Source organism: Psittacula echo, assembly GCF_963264785.1.
Source record: "Psittacula echo genome assembly, chromosome: 7".
NCBI lineage: Eukaryota > Metazoa > Chordata > Aves > Psittaciformes > Psittacidae > Psittacula > Psittacula echo.
In genome coordinates, this window is record NC_137740.1 from 9044459 (window position 1) to 9072326 (window position 27868).

Sequence of the window (27868 nt, forward strand, 5' to 3'; positions counted from 1 at the left end):
ATGTGTCCAGGCGGGTTTTGAATGTCTCCAGAGAAGGAGACTCCACAACCCCCTGGGCAGCCTGTTCCAATGTTCTGTCACCCTCACTGAGAAGAAGTTTCTTCTCAAGTTTAAGTGGAACCTCTTGTGTTCCAGTTTATACCCATTACCCCTTGTCCTATCATTGTTTGCCACTGAGAAGAGCCTGGCTCCATCCTCGTGACACTCCCCCTTTATATATTTATATACACTAATATACACTAATGCTCACTCATCTCGCAACTTCCAGTAGGAGGAATGGATCAGTTGTAACTCCTTGTTCCCGGGACAAGGTCAGCTTTGCCTACGCAGCTAAGAAATGTCAAGTGGCTTTGATTCAGTTTGCCCTTTGCCCATGGCAGGCCTTTGACTACCTCTGTTTAACTAATCCTCTTTACAATAACAGAAAGCTAAAGGAGCCCTTGGTCTTCAAGAGGGAGAATTGAAAAAGGCTTCACTATATAATGGCAGGCAAATTTGCTTTGTCTCCAGGCGGGATTGCCTAATTAATCTCTTCAACATACTGGTTTTGCAATGTTTCTTGACTTCTCATACTTCTGAATAGCATTAGCTTAAAGATCATTTCCTTCCAGCCCTAATCAACCCACCTCTAGGGCAGAGTACATCATGTAACAGCATACTGTGGCACTTTGCTGATGTCTGAGGACAGGAAAAAGAGAAAATAATCATTCAGCTGAACTTCATGGGCATTTGTCTTTCCTTAATATGGACTGGTTTTCACACTAGAAATTGCAGTCCAAGTGGATTTTGAAGACGTTGATCCACATCAGCATTACATCAGAGCCATCTTCTGTGCATACTGCTCTGTATAACCATGGGCAGCAAGTCCTACACTTTCAGTGAGTGGTACTGTGCCCATGCAACATATCTCCCCTGTGCCAACATGGGAGAGCAAACACTCTAGAAGTGTTAGCTAACACATTGCTCATGACACTGCCTGCTGAGTCTGTGGCTGTGCAGCAGTCCAACTCACCAAGAGCATCCTGTGCACAGTGCATGCAGATTTCCCCAAACTGGACTTTGCATGCATGGGTCAAACCATGCTGGAGCATTGAGTTGCTAGTGGGGAAATCTCAGGCAGGAATCTTGAAATCCTGCCCCAATTGAATTAGACCAGGGCATGAATATGCAAAGCTCAGAACAGTGATGTAAAGACTACAGGAAGTCTGGGGTTGTCTTAAGATCTCATTTGCATGGCTCTGTTAATGGAAAAGAAACAGCTTCCAGTAAGTGACCATCATTAATTTCAAGGAATCAAAGTTGTGAGATGAAGCCCTCTCTCTAAGTGTAGAACTGTGTGAGATTGGTGTGGATCAAGCTGCAGGTGTGGTAGTGCTGTGTCAGGCTTCACAATTAAGAGTCTCTTCTAGTTTTTATACTTTTCTTTAAGTCTTTTCCATTCTCCTTCAGTAGTGTCCCAGCTCTTCTTCACAAGTGATATTAATCTTGCTGGTCTATTGTTTCCAGCTTTGTCTTCTTGGCCCTTTGTACTTTGCCTGCCCTGGCTCATTTCAGCTGAATTGATTTTTTCATTTTCATTGTGTTTTCAGTTCAGTTTTGTCTCCAAGGCGGCCTGCACTTACCTCCGTGCTGCTTCTGCATTGCTATAGCTGCTGCTCTGAGCAGCTAGCATTCATGTGTGACGAGGACTTGGCCATTGAAATCTTCTCTTTGACACAAGGGCACCTGGGTGAAACTATTCCTCTGCCCCTGCACAGATTGCTCACGTGCTCTGTGTGCACCTGTCACAAGTACTGTGTAGATGTTTATAAGAAGCCTGTCTCCTTGACTTCTGCAGCTTGCAGAGAAAAGGGCGTAAAGCTTGTTTGCAGAGTAAAAAGGGACTTGGGATGAAGGCTTGCTCCTGTCCCAGACAATAGCCCATAGAGGTTGTCTTTACTCTCAATGTTTCTCTAGAATCTGAGGATGAAGAAGAGGGGTAATGGGGTACATGCCCAAAGCCAAAAGGGGACGCTTTCTTTACCAGGCCTCTTTAATTTTATCTAGGAAGAGTTGTAGGCACAAACTGCTTAGCCGGGACCTCAACACGTGGGCAAATTGCTATCAAACACTATGTAGGCAGGAAGTGTGGATTTAGGGTGATTTTTGAACAGTGGCACACAGCTTTCTTTAAGATTCACCCTCCCCAGGAAGGCTGGTTCTTAATGACAGATGTGACATCTAAGTAACAATTTCCAGATGTGCTCTATAGTGTTAGTCCAAGGGTACAGCTACTTAGTACATGATCAGTGAATGGTTCTACACCCTTGGTATCCATACTGTGATTTGGAGGTTGATTTGAGTTTGCCCTGCTAAATGTAAAAATAATTGGAGATGGATGAAAAATAATTAGTTAATTCTGTTTTTATGATGCCGCAGGTTTTCAAAGAGAATGCTTTATTTGCAATTTCATACAAGCTCACTTTTGGTTTTTTCTTCTGTTTTCTTTTTCTCTCTTTTTTTCTTTTCTACCTGCTTTTGTGTCACTTTATCACTGAAGGAAAAAAAAATATGGGGAAGGGAAGAAATAAAGAAAGGTAAAAATCTGTTTCAGTGTTCAGCTAAAAATGGAGGAAACGAAAAGTCTGTAGATCTTAAGACAAACTTTAGTTCAAGTTTTTCAGCCAGCGGTACAGCATGTATGCAAAACACTACCTGGCTGGACTCTGCCTTGTGTTACACGCAAGCATAAGCCAGGTCTTTAGGTGGCACAGACAATGACAATAGAGCAAGTTCTTGTTCACCTGGGCCTCCACCTACCCAAAAGGAGCTCTTTTCACTGAAATCGCTGAAAGATTTCATTTTTCATGACTATTAAATCTCTACTTCCATGAGAACATTCTCTACATTCTCTCTACATCTCTCTCTACATTCCTCTGAATGGCACTGATCACTTTTTTGGCCATTTCCCTTGCAAAAACCAGTACATAGCGCCATAACTAATTCCTGGTGTAGGAGAAGCCATTCAGCCTTGCTGAGCTTTAACCATCTTCTGTCAAATGCAAAACAAGCTGTCAGAGAATCAAGAGTGGAGCTGAAAAATGCTGTGACCCAGTCTTCTCCCAGGTACTACGTTCTCAAAGCTAGGTCTGCCTTTTGCTCCTGGGGAGAAGCATGTGACAGCTAACCTGTCCTGGGTCACAACTGGAAACACCTTGGAACTGAACCCCTAATTCACTGCAGGAAGGTTGCCTGTCCTGCACTGGAGATAGCAGCTGGGAAGTGACTGCCACCATACTCAGCTAACAGAACCCTCTAGTGGCTTTGAAATAAACCCTTTTGCAACGTGCGTTATCAGTCTGGGGTCTCAGCTTGTCCAACATGTTCATTGGCACCTCTCCCTTCTGCTGGCTGTATATTTCATGCAGTAGAAGAGGTTGTTTATTTAAGTTAAATTTACCTTTTAAGATGTTAAAATTCAGTCTGACTACTCAAGGTAGAAAGTTAGACTGTCTTTGCCCCTGGTTACATGTGAACTCTGATTCTTATTCTTCCTGGCAATGCTCGTAATAGCTAAGGATATGAGGGAAATAGAACCTTGACATTAGCTTATGTGGTCACAGTGCTACCAAAGTTTAAAGCCATTGCTGCAGAGTGCTTGGGGAGAGCTTCTGTCTGAGGGCCTGCTGGCACTTGAGAGTTCATTTGCATCTGAGGCAGGCTGTGAAAGTGCAACAGAACATTTCTTGAGCAATTCTTATTCAGGAACAAGAGCATCTTATTCCTTCTTAGCTTAATACGCTTCAAAGTAGATTCCGCAATAAGGCAGTCTCCAAATAGAATTCTGTAAGAAATGGTGTGGGTTTTTTGTCTTCCTTAAACAGCAACAACAAGATCCTTAGGTGCTTAGAGGAGCTCTGAAATATAAATCCTCCTTACTTTCCTTGCTTGTGCCCTTCAGATGGAAACACGGACTTTATGCCCTTCTGGAGAATTTTACCTCTTCATAACCAGAGATGCCAGTTGCTCGTGGCAGCCCCACTCATGTGAGGACAGTTTGCTATCTGAATATTTCCTCTTCAGTGCTTATTACCATCACCTTTATGATTTGCAGTGTGGCTCCATTTCCACAGCAGGATTTTCTCTGGAGGAGAAGTAGGGGCTTATGACATATTCCGCTGCTTAGCAGTCAGGAGCACATCTGTACTGGCAAGGAATGGCCCTAATTTATATCTGCGGAGCTTATTTCTTGCCTGGATATCATGCGGTGTAAATAAAAGAACAGATCTATCTCCATTGGTGAGTGGCAGAGCAGCACTTTTGCAGGCTTTTTCCTCATGTAGAGACACGGTCGTTTTTGACAAAAAATTAGATCACATTAAAAAGGCTTTTTCCTGCTGGAGTCCAGTGCAAGCAGTTATCCAACAAGTCCCCTCCAGCACCACTGGAAGCAACTTGCAATACACAACTTTCATCTGGGTATCACAGAGAGAAAATTCAGATGCAGCCAGCATTTTCTTGGCCATCAGATCTTCCCAGAGGATTAGGTTTTCGTTTAACCAATCACTCTTATTCCTCTTTCCCCCAAGTCTGATCAGCTCATGACTCAACCAAAAGTAGTTCTGGTATTGCGTACAGTCCCTGCTCTCATTGTCTGTCCAGACTGAAGTTACAGACTTCGCTGTGCAAATGGGCTTCTGTTTCACTTCAGTTTTGACTATCATTGATTAGAACTGCTCAGCCTCTACCACCAACTTCCATGTATTGAGAGGGAAACAGATGCAAACTGCCTCTTGTATCACATGCTATTTGTTTTGCTTGTGCAGTACTTTTAGATGTGCAGTACTTTAGGTGTAAACCCAGACCAAGCAGAGAGCTCACCCTAGCTTCAGGAGAAAGGTAGCCACGATGCTGGGGAGGGACTATTCATCAGGGACTGTAGTGACAGGACAAGGGGTAACGGGTTCAAACTTAAACGGGAAGTTTAGATTGGATATAAGGAAGAAGTTCTTTACTGTGAGGGTAGTGAGGCACAATTTGAATTGAAAGAAAGGAGAATCCTATAAAACCAAAGCAGTATGAACTGCAGACCAGGTAAAGTGGAAATCAGTGAAGTAGCCAAAAGATGCCATTAAAGCTGGCTTAGTGCTTCCACATATCAAGAGTAACATAAAGCGACCACTTCACTTGTCTCCATAAGGGCAACAAGGGTGAAGAGTTGTGCAGGTTTCCTTTAGGCACAGGCTGTCAGTTGTCACTGTTAGGATCTCAGGGATGTATGTATGTATGCCCCATCTTCGTATATGAACTGCAAAACAGCAGCTCTTGGTAGAAGTGAGCAGCTGGGGTTCAGTCCTGAGGAGAGGACACACCTCAGCTCTTCAGCTGAGAGGGTTAAAGTTCTGAGCTGGAGCACAAAATAATGCAGTATGTGCTGTTCCCCTAGTTCCTCTCAGCTTAGCTTCACACTTTGTTCTGATCCCACATGTGTGTTGTCTTGAGAGACACAGAGTGTTAGGGCACCGCATCACCCCTGCAAACTCCTCCTTCCCCAGGTGTTTTTGCTCCTTTCCAGCAATACGGGTTCTGCTTTTGTACCAGCAGTGGGTCACACCAGGACTCTTTCTAGCTGAGTAGCCCACTTGTGACAGTGGCCACTTGCAAGTGCTTACAAGTTATTAAAGGTCAGGGCAAATCAACAGAGATGCTCCCCAGTACAGTCTTGCAACACTCTACAGCTGAAGTGGAAAGGATAGTTGTGAGTGACTGGCCTTTTACAGTGCCCCTCTAGCGTCTGTGTCATAGCTTTGTGTGCCCGCCCGATTAGTACCCTTTGCTTCTGGGTCTCTGCTTGACTGAGCAACACGTTTTCAGATGTTGGAAACCATTTTTAGAATGTCTTTAAGAATACATATTTTTCATTTCTTCCCTAGCATTATTTATGTAATGCCCTTTTTCTTTTTCACTGTGTATTATATTTTCATATGTAAATGTATTCTCCGTCTTTCTCTAGAGAAATCTACCTTTTGCCTTCTTGGCTTATAACACATTCTTTGCTTGGGCTGATCTATCCATCTTAAGACTTCTGTAGTTCTTACTGCTACCACAGTTAATGCCGTAAGACTAAGAGCACAATGTAGCTGCTTGCTTGTGCTTTCACTGTATATGCAAAACAGCACTATATGACAAGCCCCAGAGGGAGGTGTTAGGTCAGACTAGTCCCTTCATTCCCAGTCCGCTCCTTGTTAAACTAAACACAGTGAAAATCCAAATGTTACTTATCCCCAGAGAAAGTCACTACTGACAGATTGTGGAAAGGTAACTCTGGGCATAGGGAGTGCTCAGAGTCCTGTTGAAACGAATCAGCAAACGGCTTAAAAGGATAGCTGCCATCACCTCTGGCTACTCCTCATAATCCAGCAACCTTTAGTGGTTTCCCAAGTAGAGCAAAGTCTGCTCAGTCCTTCCTGGGCCCATAAAAGAGTTTGTTTTTATCACTTATGAAACTTGGAATCTTTTCCCTGGTGCAGGCAACTTTGGAAATGTTATACTTATGGTGCACTCTCCTTGCTGGCCCTGGAAGGGTTTCTGACCTCCTTGTGTCTGGCTGTCATGGAGGGGAAGAGAACAGTTGTCCCTGGGGAGCTCAGCCTACTTCTAGATGTAGCAGCAATACATAATGTTCTAGATCCCTTTTTCCCCTGCAAGACCCTGATAGCTCTTAGAAATAGAAAACCAAAGAAGTGATTTTCTGTTTCAGGGGTTTTTTTTTTACATCTTAGTGCTGTGTGAGCCATTGGTATACAGCTGAAACTCCCCTTTAGGGCCATGGTGAAAACAGTGATGTTTTGTAAGTCAATAAAGAAACAACACAAGGATGCCTGAGTTAATTCTTCTAAGGTACATGCCTGCTTAACCCTGGTTCATGCATTCAGGGTTTTTCTACTCGTGTGTATACCTTTTCCCGCTTTGCAATCAAAGCACATTTCTGGGTTGCAACCCTCTTGTCTCGCATGTCAGGGAAGGTGGATCTCCTGCATATTTCTGTTCAGTTCTAAGGCTTAAATCTTAGCTATATTTAACATTATTTAATTCTGTAAAAAAAATTGAGGGCCATAATCCAGCAAATGTTTTCAGTGTTGTCTGGAGGACTCACACTTATGGGAAGGACAGACTTTGAATAATAATAACCAAACGCATCATCTTCCAAAGAAACATCTTTAGAATGGTTCTGATAAATCCCAAGTAATTCATTAATAGAGTGAGATCATCTGATCCCTGCAGTGTTTCTCCAGGAACCCTTTTGTTTCTTCCCAGGAGGAAAAGAGAAGCATCATCTGGGGGGTATTGGCAGGCTCATTTTGATGCAATAAGAACTCCAAGCTCCTTACAGCATATTAGGAAAATTAAAGGAAACAAAGCAACAAACAAAGCCACCTACTCAGCCTGTGCTGTGCACTGAATTTAGGAACCCTTCAGGCAACCCTGCAGCAGATGTATGCTCCTGCTGATAAGGTCTCTCTCTTTGACAGCCTGACATGTTCTTTCAAGTCAATTCTACAGGTCTTTGCACCGGTTGTGCTGGAGAGCTGTATGACTGCCCTCTGGGTTGGAGGGGATTAGTTTGTAGGTAAGCAAGCTACATCAGCCATCAGGGTAATTAAGTGGCTGAGCTATGGGCTTATCACTACAGCGGTCAGGGGGCAGCCTGCTCCCTTCTGTTCAATCTTGCACATTTAACTAGACCAGTTCAGCACTGGCCTCATTCCACTATCCAAGAAATACCATGGAATAATGGGAGAGATTAACCGGATGTACCACCTGGACTCACAGTGAATACCAGGTGCTGTTGGAGTGTATGAGTCCCATGCATTCATAGCTGCAGTGGAAGGAGGTAGATGACACCACTAACACCCTATGGCTTCTTTGATCAAGTGTTCAAGTAGCATGAACCCCCAAGTTTGAAGCTGTTGAGAGCCTAGGTTTTTTTCATTGTTCTGTGTCTTTCTAAAGTCTGAAAAGACCCAAAATCCAAATCAATGGCATCAAAATGAGTCCTGAGGTCATAAATTGCTGGTTCCAACAAGTAAGAGAAAGGGTCAAACTGCTAGGTTCCCTGGGGTCTTCAGCTGTTAAACTGTCGAAGCATCAGAGCAAATTTTAAGGCATGCTAGAAGACTGCTTTTGCAGAATAACATTATGTAAATATGACTAGGCAGTCTTTTGTAATGAGGCAATTCTTGTGGTCTCATAACAAGAGGTGTCCCTGCCCATGGCAGGGGGGTTAGAACTAGATGATCTCAAGGTCCTTTGCAACCCTAAGTATTCTATGATTCTATGATCACTTACTAAGATCTGTTTAGTAGTGTTTTTTTCAAGCAGGATCAAGTATTGGCTACAGTAAAGTACCTGGAGGATTTTTAAGTAGGAACTGGACTTGCTGTCACGAAATGCTTAATTGTCTCTTTTTTGGCTGACAGTTATAACAGTTAAAATTCAAATACCCCATCTTACCCTCCCCAGGTGATCCTGTGAGGTGAGCATGATCTATGCTTTGTGGAACACTTTCAGTTCTCCTTGATTTTGTCCGGAAGGAAAAACAGCAGGCTGAGAAGTACTCAAGCCTGCATTTCTAAGCTGACCAGCAATCCTGGTTGTCTCTGTAACCAAAAGGTTTTCCATCTTGAACTCTATAGGGCTGGTTTTTAGAAAGTGCTTATCTAAGGGGAGGGAATGGACTGACAGTGGCACAGATCTCTAGTGGCAACTGGGTAGAGAACAGAAAAGCTTCAGGACTTGTTCAATGCCTAGCAAACCCTTTTTGTTGCCTCTTGCCACATTTTCATGTGCAGTCAGCACTACTGAGTGTTATGAGTGAGTTTGTCTGAAAAATCCATCTGCTGGTTTTGGTCCCAGAGATGCTGCCCTGCAAATCTGGCCATTGCTATCTCGAGTTGAACATGCTAAAATAACAGACTCTGGTAGCGAGTTGCCAAAACTGAGACCAAGATCAGGCATTCCAGCTCCTGATCCCACATCCTAGTCACTGGGAATGCCAACTTTAATTATAATTTACTGGCAATGTATAACTTTCCAGTACTCCATCAGGATGTTGTGCTCCAGCCCAGCACCAGCAGTCATATATCCTCCAAAGCAGATGTGGATCTTTTTTTGAGGAAAGAGCCACAGCTCTTAAAAATACATAGGAAATCCCAAACACTTATCACTTACCAACTTTTTGCACTGAATTGATTCTCCTTCTAGACTGTTGATTTGTGGCTCACCCTGTCCCAGTCGTATCTATTTCTCTACCTATAGTCCCCCTGCTTGAAACGCATCTGCAACAGCATGGTCTGGAACTCATTTGGGTTTTGAGGCAATGTTTGCATGGTCTAAATGAAGACATCTATCAAAAAGAGTGGGATAATCAGTGCACATGAAAGGTAGATGGTGTAAAAGTACCTCCTTTGTGTGAAAACAAGATATCCTTGTTAAGAAATGAATTCACAAGGTGTTTTCCATCCCAGTTTGTCCCACCCATTCTTAATCAGCAGACATTAAAATGGGCAAGAAGGTCTGCCTAGTGGCATCATATGGTCCATCTTATTCTGCAAGATATTCCCACATCTTCATTGAATTTGCAATCCTAATGTCATTTAAATCTGTAATGGCAGAAATGACTCCTGTATCCATACAATAGTATGAGAGGATTTTCGTAACTTTATTGGGTGTTCTGGAAAGCACAATATTTTGGTGCCAGAATGGGCTGGAGTCTTATTTAAATGTAGAGCTTCGATGCACCAGAACACAACTGCTACTCACTGTCTTCACAAACTGTGATCGGCTGATCTCTTTTCAGAGGCCTGCCACACACTTGTGGTCCTCCAGCAGACACTTCAGTCCCCTTGGTTAGATTGCTATATGCAGAATGCATCTGAGAAACCTGATGGGGTGGAGGTGGGGTTGGGATGCCCTAATTCAGATAAGGGATTGACAGAGCCATCTTTCTCTCTTATGCTGGCAGAGCCCCTTTTGGGAAGCTCTTGACTGCTCTTCCCACCTCTTTCTTCCTTTTCATGGATTTCTGTTTCAGCCACACTGAATGACAGATTAATTATTTGTGGAACTAATGCTAACTGGGGGACAGAGAGAGAGAGAGGACAGGTACAATAATTTCTTTAAACTTTCTTTGGATCAATTACTGTCTGTGCTTACCATGCACATTAAAACTTGAGTTAAAATCCATAGTGCCTTGCTCTTCCATCTTAAGCTGGTCATTACCAATTCCTTTGCATGCAATCCTTGCAGCAGAAGCACAGTTTTCTCTGGAGCTGATATTAGCACTGTTTCACTGGGCTGGCAAAAGGCAGTGAGGTAGTGCGTTCCCTGGGAGACTGGCTGGTTTCATTTATTCCACTGCTGTGGAAACAGGCCTAGCTGTAATGGCCTAACATATCTTAAAATAGTGAAATTACTAACTCGAGTCAGTGAGCATATTTTCATTTTAAAAGAGTAACAAATTAAATAAACTCTCTGCATTTTGCATTTGAGACCTCAGTGTTTCATCTACTGTAACCTAATTCACTCATTAATTTCCTGCACATTCATTTTATCCCATTATTTGAGATTTCCTTTGCTTTTAATCCTGTGTTTTTAAGAAACATAGAGTTACAGCAGAGAATAGATGGGAGAATAAATGGTAAATAAAAGAACAAATATGCCATAATATAGCTTGATAAGCTCCTAATCAGTTTTCTTATCATAGCTGCATCCTTAATGTTAGGTGTGCAACTTTTCTGTCTCAAGCTGATTAAAACTCCTTTAAAAATGTGAGGTGGGGCCATGTGTACAACCCACCAGGGACTTAACTGTTGCTTTTATTTTTTTATGATAGCAATGATAGTTACAGATAAAAAAACACTGAAATGGCCACAGGGAACTGAAGACTCTTTAGGGTGCTTTTAACCAACCACATTCAAGCGATGAGATCTTATTTAGCACTGAGATGTTTATCTAGCTGGGTACAAAGGCTTGATATTCCAGGAGAATCAATCAACTTTCTCTCTTTGTGTACTTTTGATGAGCTGTAATCAGGGATGTATCTGGTTGACCTACTGCATCCTCCCCAGTGCTGTCTCACCTGTGCTGGTTGGTTCCTGTGTGTTTTGTCATGGGTAATGGCGGTGTTTAGCAGTTGTCTCCCTTGAGAGCTTCCCGTCCATGGGAACTACTGGGAAAAATTGTTATCTTCTCTGCATTTTCTGGGAACTTGACTGTTTTTCATCATGTGGTACCTGCAGTCCTGTGCAGGCCCCTTCTAAACCTGTCCTAGGGGAAGGTTAGGTGGAATTTGAGGTAGGTGGAATTCAGTATAGAGGAGATGGGAGAAGCAGAGGTTGATCTGAAAGGTAGGATCTGATGAATACTCACTGAGGATGGTACTGCATTCCTCTCTGAGTGCAAGCAATTTCCTTGCACTTGTGTGTATTGTGGATGGCCAGAGAGGCAGTTAATGAAAAACAGCCAGTGCTCTGGATCTTCCCACTCTCGATTGCAGTAACTACTCAGAGAGCGTCATACGCATGCAAATATACATCAGACTTGGCAACTGGAAACTGTTGACTGATGTACTTCAGGCAACAAATTTTCCTTCATCTGATGCCATTAACTAGGCGCCTGTTTCAGTTATGCAGTGCTCCTTTATTGCCCATATTATTTTTAAAATTTTGATGAAATAAACTGATTTTTCCATGGATTCCAAAGGGGCCTTTGGAAAGTTAAGGAAACCAATTAATAACACATTCCAAATCTATAAATTCCTTCTGTATGGATGTCAGAATCAATGTGCACACCCTTTTGCACCCCTCCAGCCCAAATAAATATGTTTCTATAGATTATAAGAAAAAGAAAACCCCAAACCAACAACCCACAGTTGAGTTTGGCAGTCTGTTTTTACACATGAAGAGGAGAAGCAGCACTGTAAGAGGAACAGAGTCAGCATTTGCAATGATCTTGTGCTTATGGATCACTCTGTGTGATGATCTTCTGTAGGGATAATTTCAATGACAGCATGATGTTAGATCATGTCAGTAACGCCGCTGTGAGTGAGCTCTGCTTGTTTATCACCATTCACATGCCTTTTCTACTTTTCTTCTTGCTGTGTGTTGAATATTGGGAATACTTCAGGCTAAGACATTATTGGATCATTTCTGCCTATTGGCCTGTGCTGGAGGCTGCCCTGGAAGCACAGATGCACAATCTGTAGAGACCATGCTGGCACAGCATTGCTGTGACCAGTGTTGAGTAAGGTTCGGTGTGTGTGACGTCTTTCCCACCATGATGGGATGGAGAGGAGCATCTATCTGTCTTTTTCATGTTTTGTTCTCTTGTTTTGGGAGGGAAGGGGGGCAGGAGGTGCTGTGTTTTGTTTTGTTGGTTTTTTTCCTGCAGTCCCACGAGAAAGGGCAAAGGTTGATCAGACAAGGGCCCCTTTGCCAAAAGAGAATTGCTTCACAAACAAATGGCCGCATGGCAGTGCCCTGCTGTTGTTTACTCCTTGTGCTGTACTTGTTCTGTGGAGATAGGGCCAAGCAGCTACAATATTCTATCACCTTATCTTTTTTCACCATCACATTAAGATATCTCTTCAAAAAGCCCAACCCCACATTTTTGCTTTCCTATTCTCCACAGATGTGTTTTTCATGTTGGTTTCACTCTCCTGTAATAGAACATTTCAATGGGTTTATATATGCTAAGCATCCAGGACTCCTTTGTATTTATTTCCCAATGGATATACCCTATTGTTTTTAGAGCTTAATTCTTACCTTCTCTTTAAACTGTAGGTTATAGTGAGCTGACTGGAGGATAGCAGCATCTCTTTAGTGCTAGGAAAATGGGTCTGAAAATATAAATTACTTCTTTCTTGGCATATACTAGACACAGTCCAGGATATGTTTGCATTAGCAGTTGCCATATTGCATTAGGATCTGTGGAGATTAGATTTTCAGTAATAGAAGCAGAGAAAATGCATTATATAGTTATACAATTAAGTATATTGTCAGACTGAGAGTAAAAGGGTGGGGTAATGGTGAAACAGGGGACAAGACACGCTTGTGTTTGCAAGACACAAATGTGGAGGGGTCATGTTAGAAACAGCAGGAAGTTTAAACGGAGTTTAAAGTGGCTGACTGGGGAAACATCCAGACAGAACAGTGGAAATCGTGTGAGCAGAGAAGGTTGCTTAGACGTGTTATGGGTGAGGAAACAATCAACTTGCTTGTGAAGCAGCAGTAGCTAATTTGAGCCTGGATTAGAGCAAGTAAAGAGATTCCACAGGATCTGGTGTTGAGGTAGGTGAGTGGTGCTGAGCTGTGGAAGACAGCAGGAATTTGAGAATGAGCATTTAGCCTTGAGAAAGAGTAATGACAGAGAAGTGACTTGGAGTAGAGGAGATTTGGTCCTAATTTAGCACAGTTTCTGTGAAGCTGCGTTTACCAAGAACGACTGTCAAAAAAATGCTATTTTTCGGGGAGCAATGTGACTGTGTATCTAATGACACACAGTCGTCATTATTGTTCTCCCTTTTGCTTGTTTTCAACTCTTTACTTTCCCTCACAACTAAGAAAAGCTCCTTGAAGTTAATGCAAAGACATTGGTTGATTTTTAGTGGACTATAGATAAGTTTCTTCTTATGTCATGGCTAAATTGCTAATTTCTGAGCTGTTCTGGCTCCAGGCAACATCTATAATTGCATGTTATTATTTGAAAAATGATTATTTTAATTACTTTCCAGAAAGCTTGATATGAAAATATTCTGTATTGTTTTGCTTCTTTTAATTGGAGAACTTTTCCACACTGTAATGTGCCTGAGTAGGCCCATTCCATCTTCTCCATTTTATTTTAAAGTCAGTTGAACAGCTAATACATAGTTATTGGACTATTTTCCTTGATCCCCAGCCACAGAGATTTGTTTTTAAATAATGCTTGTCTTATTTTTCATAGCTGATGTGACTAATTCAGATTGGATTATTTCATTTGACCCAAACTGGGGCTGAAGTTCGAAGAGCCAACCAATCTGTGGGCAGCCCTTTTTTTCCTTTAATAGCAGACTAATTGGCAGACCAATTAATCTGCTCATCTGTGAAGAGAAAATTTATAGCAATAAGTAGCTCTATTTCCAGAAGCCATTCTCTAAAGTAACATCATAGTGGCCTTGTTTACTTCGTGCCCTGCAACACGATCCACTGCTTCAACAGTAGCACAGGTCAATTAGTGGACAAATTAAGCAATTATTAGCCACTAACAAGGGTGACTGGCATCATTACCCTTCCTGTTTACCAACAAACTGTTATTTTAATACAAAGATCAACAAATAAATTAGGGCATCTGTTGTATTGCCATGTAGCCTTGAAGTAAATGATATTAAATGGGCTTTGGTTGCTGCCAAATTCTTAACCCCAGCCTAATGAGATACACTGATATGTCTCTTGCTGATTATAGAAGCTGCAAAATTTAGTTTGTATTGATTTATTAACAGGAGGACCAAGTTCTCTGCAATGGTATTTTTAAATATTCTGATATGTCTTTTTACTTTAAGAGTTATTGATCCAGAGACTATTGGGTTCCTCTGAAAGAGAAAGCTATTTGCTAATTGTATTGATTATTTGGATGCTTACAGTCGTTTTATGGTGAGGTTTGTATATGTAGATGTGTGCCTTCATCTGATGCTTCTCTCGTGTTTCTTAAAACTGCCTTTAATTCCAGGTTAGATTTCTGTGGGTTGGTTATTTTTAGCTCTTGCTTTGTATTTTTATCATGTGGGGTAAGACTTCTTCAGATTCAACTAAGTGTCTCCTAAATAAAAAAAACAGAGTTAATTTCTTTAGATTGGGTGAACTTGGCTGCGGTATCCCCTAGTAGATTGTGGTACTTTGCAAAATGTTGGGTCTCATTTGCCACCGAGCTGCTGGGTGCCCAAGGCCAGTCTTTTCCCTTAGTCTGATGTGCCTGGTGCAATAGTGAATAGTGCAGAGCAGAGGCTCAACCATTGCGTGTTTAAACACAGCTTTCCTTGTCATAGCCCTTTCTTGCTTATGGCAAAAATAATTCCCTGTGTGAAGCTGAAGTCTGTAGCTTCTAGCTGCCGAGATGCCTTTGCCAAGCTCTGTGAGTGAGGCTGCATCAGTAACAGGAGCAAAATGAGCAGAAGCTGGACAAGCCTCTTCCCTGGCATGATTACAGCCAGAGCAAAGCTCTGAGTGTTTGGGCTCTTGAGTTACTTCCTGAATGAAAAGCAGTCATGTAATCCCTGAGGCATCTGTGGCCCAGCATGCAGAGCTGTCACAAGTACACACTTGGTACGCTGCCAGATCTCATGGCAAAAGTGTTCCACCAAGGTCTTTGGCGAAGTGTTGATCATGCACAGAATGCAATATTTGTGCTTCTTTTATTGTAGCTGTTTTGAAAGGTCATACTTGACCTAGGGTAAAAGATGTTCTGGACATACTGATTTCTGAAGAGTTAACTCGAATTTCAAGTATTTCAGAAAACATGATCTGATGTGATGTTTTGAGTCTAATCTTTTCCAACCCTAACTATTCTGTGATTCTATATTGTCTCAAGAGCCATGGACTAAGTGTGGGACCGTATCCCTTTCAGTAATTTAGAGCCCTGCAGGTGTGCATACTGTGGATTATGTTTTAGACACTGCCAGAAAACAGTTACAGCAGCAGGTTAACATAGCTGAGACTTTCATGTTTGCATGCAGTTAGGAAATGTGGTTATTCAGGATCCAACTGTGTCCCTGTAGTTTCTTCATGCTCTTGCTGTTGTATAATGAACAAAAGACACAACACTAGCCAAAAAGCAGATCGATGTTTGTTTTCCTTCACTGGGGGGAGGTAATTACAGAAACATTTCCTGAGCAATATAATTATGTGTATGCTAATTTGCCTCAGAAATTCAGGTTTAGTTTCGTCTCAAGTGGAAGACCTGGTTACAGAAAGGGGCTTTTTCTTATTTAGGATTTGTCACTAAATAGAAGAAAAAATTGCTGGTGTTTCGAGTTGAATATACCTTGATCATCTTAGACATTTCAGAAGCCTCATTTTTCCCCATGTGCATCAGCAAATTAGAATTCGTTCTAACAGTAGCACAGGTTCAGATTTGTTAGTGTTTGAAATACAAAATGGGTCTTAGGAAATAAGCTAACTGAAGAAATTGTACAGCATGTGAGATTTGGGTCCTATCTTTAATGTATGTTTCAGCTAACTATAAACAAGTATGTTTAACCCGGCATGTATGATTGTTTTAATCTGTTTTTAAAGATTTTTGGTTGGCTCACAAAAAATCAGGTCTGAAATTAGCTTTTTTGAGGTCAGCTAGTTAGCCCATGTCATCTCTTCTATGCAAAATTGTTTCTTGTTATATCTATTCCCTAGGGCTTTGCCCTGTCCAGCATTTCTGATGACAGGATTCCACCCTGCCCCTGGAGAGACAATTCCACAGTCTAATAGAGCTTGCCATTAGTGAAATTTTACTGATGATCGGCCTTAATTTTTCTCTGCTTAATTTTATCCTGTTACTAGAGCATAGTGATTGATTTATTCTGGGGAAATTCAGTAAACGGTTCCTGCTTCACAGGATGGACTTCACAATAAATAGCAAATTGTCATGACCTATCTGTGGGTGTCCTGAGATTACACAGGAACTCAATTTATCTCAACATTAATTCCCTGGAAGCTATTTCTGTCAGTACCAACTCAGTGGAGGAATCAGCAACGAATTTTACTGCCAAACCGCCTGCCTCCTGCCCCAGCACCAGCCTTGGAGCAAGGCAATGTTTAGTCGCTCCCTGAGCACAATGCCCAAAGGCAGGAGCTCCTGTGAGGTCTGGTGCTGTGACTGTGCCTGAAGGAAAGGCATTTAGGACTTGGTTCCCTGTCACTTGCCTCGGTTCCACATCAAAAGAGCTTTGCTGATGAGTTACTCCTGACTTTTATGGGTGTAAAGTAAGTGAATTCCAGCCTGTCAATCCCAGTTTTCCTCTGCCTGTTACAGAGTTTATGTAACTCTCACAGTTCTAGTGAGGCATTTTATATCTCTTCATACATGCAGATGATCTGAACTCTGTGTTCATATGTCAAGAGTAGGTCTGGGCACACGCTCAAACAAATTTGAGGTGCCTCAGCTCAACGAATTGCCGCTCATGAGCTGAGCTGCAGCATGTGCCCCAGAATACGTGCTGTGTATGTAAGGTGCCTACAAGTAAAACTTGTAGGTTATACTTCATTTCACCACTTAAGCAGAGAAATGTTTTGTTGTGGCTCAGCTGATGAGCAGTAACTTCTCCTGCTGTGGAAACTTGACTGTGTCTGATAATGCAGGTGTATTGTACTTGTTATGAGGATGAGCTAAGTTATTTATCCTTAAAGTTCTTATTTCTGGAATTTTAGAAGGTGGCAGGTGCTGTGTGATTGCAAGTCATTTGTTCTGTTAGAAGCAGGAGCAGTGCCAGGAACCAAGATGAATGATTATTCTAATCTTTTTATATGTGAAATTTCAGCTAGATATCTGGAAATGGTTGATGATATAACCCCTCTTCTTCAAACTCTTCTTTCATTTTTCTCAGGTATAATTGATTTCCTTGTGAGCCAGCATCCTATTGCGAAGGTACTGAGAGACCACCTGGTCTTCAAGATTGCACCCATGCTCAATCCTGATGGAGTATACCTAGGAAATTACAGGTATGGTATAGAGAATGAATTTGGTGTTGCTGTATCTACCTTATACACCCTGCACTGTTTTGTTTCTGAATCTTATATGCCTTGTTTCAATTAATTCCTCTTAAACTGGAGGTTCTCATGTGGCCATATGCTTCCTGAAGTTCCTGTTGAGGAAGAGAACTCAAAGGCAAATTTGCTTGCTTTAGGAGGTAGAGAGCAACTCTCCAAGACAACAGGGTACCTGCTCTGCAAACCTTCTCTAGCTGTGGGCGTTCAAGTCAGCTCAGAGTTAGACCTTAGCTGTGTTTTATAAATGCATTCATTATGCTGCTCATCAGCCTCTATGTAAATGTGTCAGTCAATCATAGTTCCCTTCAGCTACCCAGATCATCCATTAAAGTCACAGATTTCAGTCTATTATTGTACTGTAATAGATAGGGATACACGGAATGGAGTAATCATTCCACCCTATGCTAATTCTGCTTCATTTTAGTATTTGAATTACTACTTTACCACCTCCTCTGTTGAGAACGCATTCAGATAATCTTTTGTTTTCCCTAAAATTGGTTGCTGTTAATGCATTTATTTACAAAATAAATGTGCTGCTGGAGGTGATAATGAAAAGCAGTTGATTAGTTGATGATTTGTTTGTGGGGGCAATTACATGTACCACATAGTTCTCTGAAGAAGCCCCTGAGAAATGTAATACACTGTATGTGGTTTTGCTTACAGCGCAAGACTAAATAACACAATAAACTCTGTAGCCAGGCTACCTTGAGCTTTGATCTAATTAGGTGTTGCATTGCTAAGCAGAATAAGACTAGGTTATTGTGTTGATGAGGAGACCAATGAAGACAGCAGACAGGAAGAAGATAGAAGTCACAGAAAACAGCGCTGCTGGCTGTTCTTTGTTTTGATACATGCTTTTTAACCCCCCTTGAAATTAAGTAGTTTTCATTTTCCCTCATAAATTCACTTGCCCTGTACATTTCTATCCTGCACTTTTTTTCATTTATTATATTTTTTTTTATTTATACTTTTAAAAAGGCATGCAGATTTACACTCATATACATGGCTCATAACTTCAAAAGCCTTTTGGGAACCCAGGTATTATGAAAGGGCATTAGAATTCATTTGGAATTGCTGAGCTTGATTGTATATTATTGTTTTAGCTTTTCGTGATATGCAGAGTTTTCAACCCTCCTGAACTAAAGAGATTTTTAATGAGGTAGTTGGAAAAGCATTTGATTTTCTTGCAATTCCTCACTTTATTTACAAATGCCCTAATGTTACTAATAACTTAAAAATGAGGGTAGTAAGCAAAATGCTACCTATTATCTTGAGAAGAATATTAAAAAGCCTAGTAATGCGCCAGCATTGTAGTTAACTAGTGCTGAGTGAATAATTTACAGCAAACACTTTATTTCCAGCTCATACAAAACCCACAAACACATCACAATGTATTTGCTTGAATTTACTGGATGAATTTTAAAAAAATCTCAAAGGATCAGTTGCTAGTATTTGAAAATTTAACTCTGAGGCTTCTCTGTGATTGGCTAGATAACTCTGTTTCATCTCTTTTGGTCTTCGTTCAAATTAGCACATAAATAGGACTTTCAGAAGTCTTCCACGTACTGTGGTGTAACACACATCTATTGGCTGGGGACAATCCCCCTGCTTTCGCAAACAAGGTCTGTGGTGCCATATGCAGCAAGAGCAGTTTCAGGCATTTGAACTTCTACTTCCTGTTATCTCCCTCTTTCTCAAAGCAGCAGCTGGTGACTAGTTCTTTGGTTCATTGAAGGTTCACATTCAGAGCTATGCAAGCTAAGATAATGAAATGGGTAATTAAACCTCATGCTTGAGTTTGTTAATTGATCTTCTGCCAATGTGAGAGAGATTTTTTCTTTACCCCACCAGTACACAGCTTTGTACAATTGACAAAGTATACTGTCAGATGCACTTCACTGTCCTCTGAAATCCCAGGCGCAGTGGGCAGCACTAAAAGCCTGAGTATGTCAGCAGTTCTCATAGAAGGAATGGGATATACTAGTTGTCCTGTGATCAAAACAGAAACTAACCACCCATTTACCCAGGATGATGTAGTATCCGTTGGCTGTTGGGATTTTCTTCAGTGTCACTTTTGGGGATGCAAGACTTTCACAGAGGGTGTGCGTCCTGTGCTTTTCTTATCCTTGTTCCTTTGTTCTGAGTGCTCATGAACTGAGGTTTAGGAGTTTGAGCCAAATCTGCAATAATAATGCCAAGAATTGCCTATTATCTATAAACTGTTGCTCATTCTCGAGAGAATAGACCAAATGGGTTGTGACTCTAAAGGGACTTCCATGTGGTGAAATGCTCATAACCAGCAACAAGTGAGTTTAATATCAGAGCCATAAAGCACAAGTGCTTGCGGCACAGACACATCTGTGAAGAAAGTTGTTTATATGTTGCATGCACATTCAGGCAGCTCTAAAATAAATGGCCATGGAAATCAGTGCTCAGCACATCAGAATGCATGGAAACAGGGTGCCAAACTTTACTGGTTCATTCAAGCATATGCAAGAATTTAAGCATATTTGTGGACCCATACAGTTAAGAATGAAAAAGATAAGAGGCCTTATGGGACTTACAGGGGTGGTTAAGCATCCCCTCTAATTTAGAGTGTTTGTAAGTTCCATACACAATCTTTAAAAGTATTTTTTAAAAACAAATGGACCAAATTCAGAATTTGATTGTAACCTTAGAGCATTAATCTTTTAATGGAAAATGAACTGGTATGGTCGTCTCTCTTTATAGCAATTACTTACATACATAAACCAAGAGAGTTGGTGAAATTACCTCTGCTAGGTTTTTGTTTCCAGTGAAATTTCTGAGTGACTGTTTAAAAATCAGAACATTAACATTGCTTTCACCAGTTTCTTTCTGAAAAGAGCTGAGAAATGACAAATCACAGCAAACCATACTACAATAGATCAGAACTGGCTGGGTACAAGTGCTGGAAGGGTTAGATGCAGAGAAGTGGCACTCTGGGCGTACAAGTTTGCCTGCAAGCAGAAGTACTGACTGGCTAACTGGGATTGCTTCTGCTTGCAGTGCTCACTGTTGTTTGCTGGTTTGCTAGCATCAGACCCTTCTGTGCATATGTCTATTACACTGCACTTTCTTCAGTGATAAAACCTCCCCTCCATAGTCCTTTTCTTGCCACATGAGTACACCCAGCTCTTTCTAGCATATGGGATAGGTACCTTTTCGCCGTGGTCAACAATGCAGGGTCTCTTCTAAAACAGGATGACGGGCTTTTATCCCTTGCTCAAAGTCTTTAAAGCCTGGTATTCCTGTGCTTCTAAGTCTAACTGTCTTTGCAGTTACAGTATGTAGAAAATGCTATGCTACATGGGCTTGTTAATTAAATTGCCCAGGAAGATACCATTTGTTTACTTAGCTAAAATAGTTAGTCTTCAGCATAATTTGGCCTCTGTTGTGGTAACCTGTCCTCAGCTCTCGCTGGAATTGAAAGACCCCTTTTTCTGGGGATGGCGCACGACTTGACCTTTAGATTTGTGATCGAACGTGGCAGAAAATATAAATATTTGTGAGTTTCTTCATACACTAATCTCATCCTTTCTGGTGGATTAAACTGTGAAACAGCTTTAGGAAATACAGGAAAACTAGGACTGAGAAGAGAGTTTTCTTAACTTTTCTCTCTCTACTTGCAGTCCGGCATTATCATCTTCTGAACCCATCACCATTCCCAGGGACGTGGGGTTAGCCTAAGAGGAAAAAAAGTGTTCTTGATTTAAAAGTCGTGCATCCCCAGGCTTGGCCTGAACTTTCCTTTATCGAGAGCTTGTTCTTAAGCTGGCATTCTGCAGCTGAATGCTGAAATGTGTCCCTGCAGGCAAGATGACTGTACCACACGTCTTAGATTAGTTCCAATTTGTCAGCCTCACCTTCAGGAGATGAAACCCTATACTGGCACCGAAAGGGATGTGCTTCTTAGACGGGGCAGCTCTTCACTGAGATATTCCAAACATGCCATGACAAGGCAGTTCAAGTATCTAGACTGTTCTCTAAAGGCTTTGTTGCATGATCCGGTAAGGCTTCCCATTCCGTGGCGTTTCTGTGTTGCCTTCAGCTGGTTAACTGTGACAATATCAGCCTTCAGTAAATTAAAGCCAGGAATTAGCTGAAATGTTCTGAACTGTCATCACTACAATATCCTTCTAGCTTGATTGTAGGGATTGCAAGGATTTGTGTGAAAGGGCACAAGCTGATTCTAATCTTTTCTTGTTTCACTGTCAGGTACAACGTTTTTGAAGTCAACACAATTTCTACTGCTTGCTTGTGTGAGGGGTTAACAAAGCAATTTGTTGGATGGAAAGGAAGCTGGTCTTACCCAGACTGGCAAGCCAAATTCACCATGTACAGTGTCAGAGTCAGTATTGCAATGAAAGCTGTGCTGGAGTGAAATGTTTTTGACAAACCAAACATTTGCTTGCTCCAGAAATGTAGTTTTGTAAGGACTGAAAAGGTTTGTAGAAGTGAGTTGAATTTGACAAATTATTTTGGGTCAAAAAAGGGAGCACCAAAAAGGCTTGAGAAACACGAGATGGTGGAATTCAGGATCTTGTGTGGTAGGACCAGTACAATGGCAAGTAGAATTGCAACCCTGGACTTCAGCAGGGCAAACTTTGGCCTTTTCAAGCAATTGCTAGGGGAAGTCCCATGGGCAAGGCTGCTTGAAGGTAAAGGGGCCCAAGATAGTTGGTTGGCATTCAAGGATTGCTTATTCCAAGCTCAAGAGCTGAGCATCCCGACACGTAGGAAGTCAAGGAAGAGGGCCAGGAGACCTGCGTGGCTGAATAAGGAACTGCTGGGTATGCTCAAGTGGAAGAGCAGAGTTTATAGGTCATGGTAGGAGGGGCTGGCCACTCGGGAGGAATATAAGGCTGCTGCTAGAGGATGTAGGAAGGCAGCTAGGATGGCTAAGGCCTCCTTAGAATTAAATCTGGCCAGAGGGGTCAAGGACAACAGAAAGAGCTTTTTCAAATACATGGCTGATAAAACTGACACCAGAGGCAAGGTTGGCCCACTGGTGAATGGGATGGGTGCCCTGGTGACAGAAGATACTGAGATGGCAGAGTTATTGAATGCCTTCTTTGTCTCAGTCTACTCTGCCGGAGGCAGTCCTGAAGAACCCTGTACTCCTGAGACCTCAGATGAAGTCAGGTCACTGGAGCGGTTTGACTTAGTCGATGAGGAATGGGTTAGGGACCAGTTGAGCAATCTGGACATCCATAAATCCATGGGTCCAGATGGGATGCACCCGCGGGTGCTGAGGGAACTGGCGGAAGTCATTGCTAGACCACTCTCCATCATCTTTACCAAGTCTTGGGAAACGGGAGAGGTGCCTGAGGACTGGAGGAAAGCAAATGTCACTCCAGTCTTCAAAAAGGGCAAGAAGGAGGACCCGGGTAACTATAGACCGGTCAGCCTCACCTCCATCCCTGGGAAAGTGATGGAACACCTTATCCTTGATGCCATCTTAAGGCATGTCAAGGATAAGAGGGTTATGAGAGGCAGTCAACATGGCTTTACCAAGGGGAAGTCGTGCTTGACCAACCTCCTAGCCTTTTATGAGGAAATAACATTGTGGATGGATGATGGCAGAGCGGTGGATGTGGTCTACCTTGACTTCAGCAAAGCATTTGACACAGTCTCCCACAGCATCCTCATAGCTAAATTGAGGAAGTGTGGCCTGGATGATCAGGTAGTGAGATGGACTGCGAACTGGCTGAAGGAGAGAAGCCAGAGAGTTGTAGTCTATGGGGCGGAGTCCAGTTGGAGGCCTGTATCTAGTGGAGTGCCTCAAGGGTCAGTATTGGGACCAGTATTATTTAATATATTCATCAATGATTTAGATGAGGGAATTGAGTGTACTGTCAGCAAGTTTGCTGATGACACTAAGCTGGGAGAAGTGGCTGACACGCCAGAAGGCTGTGCTGCCATCCAGCGAGACCTGGACAGGCTGGAGAGTTGGGCAGGGAGAAACTTGATGAAATATAACAAGGGAAAGTGTAGAGTCCTGCATCTGGGCAGGAACAACCCCAGGTTCCAGTATAGGTTGGGGAACTACCTGTTAGAGAGTAGTGTAGGGGAGAGGGACCTGGGGGTCCTAGTGGACAGCAGGATGACCATGAGCCAACACTGTGCCCTTGTGGCCAAGAAGGCCAATGGCATCCTGGGGTGTATTAGAAGGGGGGTGGTCAGTAGGTCGAGAGAGGTCCTCCTTCCCCTCTACTCTGCCCTGGTGAGACCGCATCTGGACTATTGTGTCCAGTTCTGGGCCCCTCAGTTCAAGAAGGACAGGGACCTGCTGGAGAGAGTCCAGCGCAGGGCGACAAAGATGATTAAGGGAGTGGAGCATCTCCCTTATGAGGAAAGGCTGAGGGAGCTGGATCTCTTTAGTTTGGAGAAGAGGAGACTGCGGGGGGACCTTATTAGTGTATATAAATATATAAAGGGGGAGTGTCAGGAGGATGGAGCCAGGCTCTTCTCAATGGCTAACAATGATAAGACAAGGGGTAATGGGTATAAACTGGAACACAAGAGGTTCCACTTAAACTTGAGAAGAAACTTCTTCTCAGTGAGGGTGACAGAACACTGGAACAGGCTGCCCAGGGAGGTTGTGGAGTCTCCTTCTCTGGAGACATTCAAAACCCACCTGGACACATTCCTGTGTAACCTTATCTAGGTGTTCCTGCTCTGGCAGGGGGATTGGACTAGATGATCTTTTGAGGTCCCTTCCAATCTCTAACATACTGTGATACTGTGAAACATTTAAAATAGAATCATAGAATCATAGAATAGTTTGGGTTGGAAAGGACCTTAAGATCATCTAGTTCCAACCCCCCTGCCATGGGCAGGGACACTCCACTCTAAACCATGCCACCCAAGGCTCTGTCCAACCTGGCCTTGAACACCACCAAGGATGGAGCATTCACAACTTCCTTGGGCAACCCATTCCAGTGCCTCACCACCCTCACAGTAAAGAACTTCCTCCTTATATCCAACTTATATCCAATCTAAACTTCCCCTGTTGAAGTTTGAACCCATTACCCCTTGTCCTGTCACTACAGTCCCTGATGAAGAGTCCTTCCTCAGCATCCTTGTAGGCCCCCTTCAGATACTGGAAGGCTGCTATGAGGTCTCCACGCAGCCTTCTCTTCTGCAGGCTGAACAGCCCCAACTTTCTCAGCCTGTCTTCATATGGGAGGTGCTTTATATCAGCATTTTCTAAAGGACAATCTTCTCTTGTTTGTGAATGGCATGTTTTATTTAAAAAAAATGCCCTTTTTAAAGATCCCTTTTGAAAAGTCTGAAATAGAAACAGAAGACTAGACTCTGAACCAGGCAAAATATGTACCTATACCTGCGTACATACATGTGTATATGTATGGTCACAGTGACTGGATAAGTCCTTTGTTCACTTGTGAGACATGGCTACTTATGTGCATAATGTCACTTGCATAATAGCTCTTTATTATTTTAGCCTATTTTTCTGGTGGGGAAGGCTTGTTTTTTTCTTAGCTTCATTTAATTCATATGGAATTCATGTATTGCCTTGAATTGAAAAACAGAGTATCCATCTCAGATGACAAGATGAAGCTCTTGATAGAGTTTATTTTTGCTAATTAGATGTTTGTCATTGTGTATTCTATATAACAACATATAAGTAAGCAATCATGGACCTTTTGAATAAATTTATTGGCTTTATTTATGTTACTGGGCATAAAAAATCTATAATTACCAGGTACAGCCGCAATCTAACTGGTATTTAATGACAATTACTTTTTGTTACCATAGAAATGAGTCCAAAGTAGTTACCTATAATTTCTCATTCCCAAACCTCACACATGTTGTATTGCAGTATTACCATAGTAATTGCCTATTAGTCATCATAAAATAAGCAGTTACCCAGAAGATATCAGGATAGTGTGAAATTTCTCATCTCCTTCAAAACTTGCGGCACATGCAGCTTCCCATTTTCCTTTAGTAGGATTTTTGCCTGAATGACAAGAATGTCCATTGTACATTAACCCAAGGGAAAAAGGGATGTGATTGAGAAAGAATTGTACTCTAAAAATACACCAAGTCAAGAAAAGTATGTTCCATCCCCTAGATATAAAACTATTTCTTATTATTGAAAAATAGGGAATTTTCAATCCCACAAAATGGATGTTTTTTTCCTTGCCGTGAATTTCTGTTTATTAGTTGTTGACCAGAGCAGAGGCTATGCATCTTAGGGGGTCTGTGAGAACAGCCGTGCTATGTCAGTCCTCACCAGCCCAGTACCCACTAATGCAGTAGTAGACAACACCACTCTCCTAAGAGCAGGAGATGCTCATAAGGTGCTTTCCCCCAAGTACTTTCCCAGCTTCCAGAGATTTTTGTTTCAGATATTTTCTGAACTATTGAGATTTCTGTCTACTCAGTAATGTACAGTGGGTTTGACTTCCTACTACTTGTCCAGTTTGCAGCCAGATGGTGAGCATTAGTTCTGTCTCCTCTGGCCTCAGGCTGCTTAGTCCCACATCTCCCATTTCAGCCTGCTGTGAGCTTCATGGACTTCTCCTCAGTGGCCTCTCTTGCACCTTGTCTGTTGTCTTAATTTAGATCTCATGTTACTGAGGCCAGTGAATCTCTCTCTGTGCCTGCTTAGATCACATTTAGTATCAGCTGGGGGTTGGTGACACATGTGGAGGCAAATGATGTTCTCTGTCATAGCTGGGACTACAGGGGAGGCAGATCTTATGTGCCAAGCGCGTTACTGACCCCCCGATAGAGTGGTGGCAGCGGAGCTCTTCTCCCTTTCCAGTTTCAAAATCAGAAATCCAGTGTAGCTTTCCAATGCTCTAGTGCCTTTTGACAGCCTCTTAGATTAGAAACAGAGCTGTGGCCAGGACCAACCACCCTGAAAATGTGGAAAAACAAACAGAAAGAGACCTGCCATAGTGAGCGAATGGCCATTTCCTTGTATCACCTTCTCTCATGTAGCTGGGGGAGAGGATAAGGCACAGCAGAAACTTCCTCCTACCCCAGCTTGGCATTGGGAACAGGTCAGGAGTGTTCTGTGCTGCCTTGCTCCCTTGTCCTGAGTGTGTTTGTGATTGTTTTGTATCTCCCAGCTCATGCAGTGTGCCAGGTTAGAGACTTGGAAAGCTGGTCCGGGGTGGATCTGCAGCTGTGACACAGGTTAGCACTGGGCAGCAGCAATGCAAAAGACCAGGGAGGTGAGTGAGCAGCAGGGGTTTGCTCTGGCTCTCATATCCATCTGGCTTGTAGCATTGCCATTCCTTTCCTGCTTGGAAGTTTTCTTTCCTTTGTGGCCTTTATTGCCCAGAGAGTGCTGTGATTGTAAGACAGTTACAGTGCTTGCTGTTTTGCTCACCATTACTTAAAAAGAAATCTTCCTTGTAAAAAAGTTGTCATCCTTTATCTTAAAACAAATACTGGGTTTGCAAAAGGGTTCCTATCTACTGCCATTGAAAATGCTCTTTATATTGATGTGATAACTGCTCATTTAAACCATATTGCAGCTCCTGAGTATTTTTCAGTTGCTATTGATGTGACAAATTCTCTAGCACAGAGGACTACACCAATCAATAGACTCAGTATATGTGCTTTAACAACAAAGCCACTTGCCTTGGGGTTCCAGCTGAATCTGAACCTTTTAGTAGCATTAAATAAAGCTATATTTATTTTGCTTTTGGTGCAAGGAAAAAAAAAATCCTAACCCAACCTAATTTAATACAACTTGTTGGAAAGGTTTGAAGGCAGCATTATGGGGCCATTTTCACATGTGATGAATATGTAACTAGTGTCAGAGCTGCTATTTCGTTGTTGTAAGTGAACCCTTCTCTTTTAGTAAGATTGATCTGGGACTACAGAGTAGCCTTTTATTTTTAGACAAGCAGGGAAAGAAGTCATAATGAGAAATACTGAAATCATAGGTTTTTATATCTGCCATTACTCCCTTGAGAATAAGACATGATATCCTTAAAGAGACAGGGCTATTTATTTTATATTTAAATAGCACCATTTGTGATTATTACCTTTGAGCTGTTATGCAGAGAATAAACACCCAACTCATGAATCCCAGC

The 27868-nt window shown here is 42.2% G+C and overlaps 1 protein-coding gene across 1 annotated transcript in view; it reads left to right on the forward strand.

Moving 5' to 3' along the window:
- The window catches only part of LOC308223572 (BEN domain-containing protein 5), a gene marked incomplete at both ends in the record, with an annotated part of 972175 nt that overhangs the window by 747890 nt on the left and 196417 nt on the right, over positions 1-27868 (forward strand). Inside the window, one exon of the mRNA XM_080622800.1 lies at positions 17609-17723. Coding sequence (XP_080478926.1) covers positions 17609-17723 — 115 coding nt within the window. The remainder of the gene's footprint in view (positions 1-17608; positions 17724-27868) is intronic.